Below are 3,928 nucleotides of genomic sequence, written 5' to 3' on the forward strand. Positions count from 1 at the left end.
TTTTCTCACCCCAAAACAAACAATATAAGAGGAAATGGTCATTTCCAGTATCAAACTGTTGCAACATTAAACCTTTCCAGTATCAAACTGTTGCAACATTAAACCTTTACCTGTACAGGCAATGTTTTGAGTAACATTTTACCATAATTAACCGTCATCTGCTTATCCTGTTTGGAGACACGGGTGAACTGGAGCCTATCTCTGCTGACTTTGGGCGAGAGGTGGGTACACCCTGGACTGGTTGCAAGTCATTCACATTTACATTGACAGGTCTCACAGAGGTTCGACATTCAAAATTCTGTGTGACTTTAAGGCAGTTTTTTCCTCTGAAAACTTTGGTCAAAACACCAAATTATATGTCTTTCATAACGTTTGACTTTAGTCATGTGAAGTCAGACATGAAACAAGATCTTTTGAAAGAAGTAAACAACAATTGACTTCCACGTCTTATATTTTCAACCCCAAAAACTTAAAATACTCAAGTTCCAAATTTTCAAAGTAACGCTTATTTAGCCTTATTTTAATGTCTAACACAAAGTGAGAGTGACGGTCAGGAGGCAGAGGGGACAATCCATCTCCATTTGTCAGATCATGGTGTGGCGTGACAGGTGATAATTCATTTTGATAGTAACCATTGAGCTCTTGTGACACATCTGTACATATAATTGAGAACAGTAAAGAGAAAATTAAACCATAAACCATTTTAAAATGTCATTAATAATAGAGAGGTTGTCTTTGGAATGTGATTATACCTGTACAATTCAATCATGTCTTTTACCAAAAGTTATGTACTATGAATTAATGTATTACTTTGCTGGAAATGTTCATGCAGCTGTGCATATATATATATATTTACACATACATATGAAAAAGATGAATGTAGCATTCTGCACCAAGACGAGCAGCCAGCTATATGATAGTGTCTCCATCTAAAGCTGCATTGCAGATAGAAAATTCATATTCTGGGGCTGAAGCTTGATCTCCCTCTTTCTCTCTGCACCATGACCTGAAGTGAAAGACATCTTGGGATTCAGACAGTGAAAGCCTAACAATACATGTTTCTTCTGCCTGTAATTTTCTTTAAAATGTCCCACATTAGGTTTTACATGTTTTTCTCAAATATATAAGTGGGTGAGAATACAAACAAACACACAGTAAATGGGTGGTTGATCAGTAGAACTCAATGACAAGGCAAAAATTAACATGTGACGATGAGGCAGATGTTTAAGTTTTGCTGATTCTTAGCATGCTAAGTGCGATATGTTCCGGGAGGGGGCTTTTGGCATGAAAGTGAGAACAGAGTTAAAAAAAAAATATATATATATATATATATATATATATATATATATATATATATATATGCAGAGATGGAGCAGCAGAGGCAGTAGGTGGGCACAGGGAGCTGTGTGAAGCCCAGCTCACTCCAGATAAGACTCACACAGGAAATTGCAATATGGAAACTCAAGTGGAATACTAAGAGACTCTCTCTCTGGGTGTCTTTTGCTCTTTGCATGTATTCAGTGGAACACACTATGCCACTGAAACCCTGAATTCATTGTGCACCGCAAATGCAACAATCGGTGGAAAGCTCCAGGTTACAAATGAGAATGTGCACAGAATACTGCGGCTGCAGTAAATTAGGAAATGACAAAGTTGTGAAAATCTGTCGTTCTCTCTAAATATATACTTTTTATTTTTTCACAAATTAATTCACGCAGAAATGACTTAATGTCTGTATCTTTCATTGAGAACATATTGTGCTCAATCATTTAACTAATAAACAATTAAATATCATCTTAGTAGTTGTTGGAAGATAGACAACTACAGCATCTCGGTCAAGTCGGGGTACATCTATCTATCGATCCACTTTTTAGCACTTATCCTGTTCAGTGTCAGTGAGCTGGAGACATCCCATCTGACTTTGGATGCGGGGCTCGGTACACTTTGGACAGGTCGCCAGGCAATCAGAATACTTAAGGACAAATAACCATTTCAGCTCACATTCACATTTTTTTTTTTTTTTTTTTTTTTTACTCAAATGCCCCAGCGTGCGTGTTTTGGGAAGAAACCAGAAGAAAAGTCACTCATGGAGAGAATGTGCAAACTTCCCCAGGTGCCACTTTGCCACCATAAAGATATCCATGACAATGAAAAGTTTTCTACAACCCCTGGAATCATCTAGGTCTAATACCCTGCCTAAAGAAAACAGAATGACATCCTGGCTAAGACCACAAAAAGGAATCACAATCAATTCACAAAACTAGGAAAATATATTTAATACATTAACTTGCTTTGCAGATATTCCATGTGCCTGCAAGTCTTCTGGTGAGAAATTACAGAAAGGTGCAGAGTTTAATCAAAGCATTGCAAAGCTAGAGTAACAAAGATGAGGCTAATCGTGGAGTTGCTGATGTTGCCCGTTTAGTTGCAGTATTTATCGAGGACCAGCATGCTACACGGCTGGTGACAGCACTGTTCTACAATGCCGTCACGCTTCATCATCATGTCCATTTGTTTCTTGAAGGCGTACCCCACAATCTCGTTGACATCGCCTGTTGCTGCTGCCTCATCAGTCTTTGGTGGTATGATACCTGGAGAATGGGACAAATTGGATTTGTTCTAAAAGTTAGGCCTCAGAACATACTTCAAAATGCTACGTAGTATCAAATAATCAAGACCCAAAAGTTATTTTTTTGCATCAATGTCTTACGTAGCACAGAGTCAATATCCCTCCTGGAGCTAGTGAAAAACCCTCTGTCTCCACAGACCATATTGAGGGCCTCAACCAGATGAGGGCCACACAGATGTTGTGAAGAAAGGGCTCTGGTACACGGCCATGACATGACCAATAAAACCAGAACCGAGGCGGAATGAAGCCACAGTGGTGCCATGATGGAAAAGATCTATCCACAAAAACATTATGACAATTAGAGTTGTTATCATTATGCTCTTCTCTTATGGTTTCTGGCTAACCCAACCCAAAATGAAACTATCATTAACAAATTACCTTTTCTATTTATTTGTAAGCCTGCACACCAAAATCTACATGTGAAAAACAAAATCTTACCTGAAGGGTTTGAGAAGAAGACGGACAAGGGCCTATGTGCTGGAGTAGCAGGTGTTGGACTGCTGAAATCAAGACAGCATCAAGCTGGAGGTCTTCTGTCCATTAATACCCCCAGTATTGCCTAAAAACATACGTAGTATGTGCGCAGATGACGTCGGTGTCAAATTTTCCCATGAGCAAGCATTAAGTGACTGCTTAAGTCCAAATGACAGGTTGGACTTGAAGCCCTCTTTGCAGCATCAATTAGTAAAACAAACCATGTTTAATGAGCCAGCATGATGCGATCACCTCCTGTTCAAACACCTTACCACCCCTCTCCGCTCCTTCTGCTCAGCACAAAATCACAAATGACTAAACCAAAGAGTCCCAAAGTCAGTATAGCTGTGAGGCCATGCTATGGAAGATTGAACATTAATGGTTGGTAATGTTAGATTATACAATAATTATATATTAACCTCTCATACAAAATAATCCATGCCAACATGTTTTGTTTCGTGATTTGATTTGAGGCGGCAGAAGCTCATCTGGAAGGACTTGGGCTTTGGAACTGGAGTCACTTGATCTCAGAATAAGCTCTGACCTTTCTCCGTGGAGATTTCATTGGGGGATTCCCTCCAGGTACCTGGCTTTAGCTCATTGTCCAAAATGTTTGGCAAACTGAATTTCTTATAAGTGTCAATTTGAATGGTTGTTTCTTTATGGTTCAGTCCTGTGATTGAGTTGTGATCAATCCATTGCCGCCTTACACCCAAGTCATCTAGCATAGACATAGAACAAAAATAAGAGCAATAGAAAATGGATGGCCAACCAACCTTATGTTGTCTATCCATCCATTGTCTTTCACTTATGAAGGTCGAAGTT

General features: G+C 39.1%; 1 protein-coding gene across 1 annotated transcript; it reads right to left on the reverse strand.

The window, feature by feature from the left end:
• Nucleotides 1–2,421: 2,421 nt before the first annotated feature.
• LOC133416094 (insulin-like) lies at nt 2,422–2,891 on the reverse strand. The gene is made up of 2 exons (XM_061702741.1): nt 2,711–2,891; nt 2,422–2,591 (listed from the first exon to the last, which is right to left on the reverse strand). The coding sequence occupies exons 1-2, from the start codon at nt 2,889–2,891 to the stop codon at nt 2,422–2,424; spliced, it is 351 nt and encodes a 116-aa protein (XP_061558725.1).
• Nucleotides 2,892–3,928: the final 1,037 nt, after the last annotated feature.

Source organism: Phycodurus eques, chromosome 17 (assembly GCF_024500275.1).
Source record: "Phycodurus eques isolate BA_2022a chromosome 17, UOR_Pequ_1.1, whole genome shotgun sequence".
NCBI classification, from domain to species: Eukaryota; Metazoa; Chordata; class Actinopteri; order Syngnathiformes; family Syngnathidae; genus Phycodurus; species Phycodurus eques.

Excerpts from the sequence above, each read along its gene's own strand:
- LOC133416094 (XM_061702741.1), bottom strand. The coding sequence starts at position 2,891 with ATGGCACCACTGTGGCTTCATTCCGCCTCGGTTCTGGTTTTATTGGTC. Across the intron at positions 2,592-2,710 it reads GGATATTGACTCTGTGCTAC|GTATCATACCACCAAAGACT; the intron begins GTAAGACATTGA and ends CCCATTCTCCAG.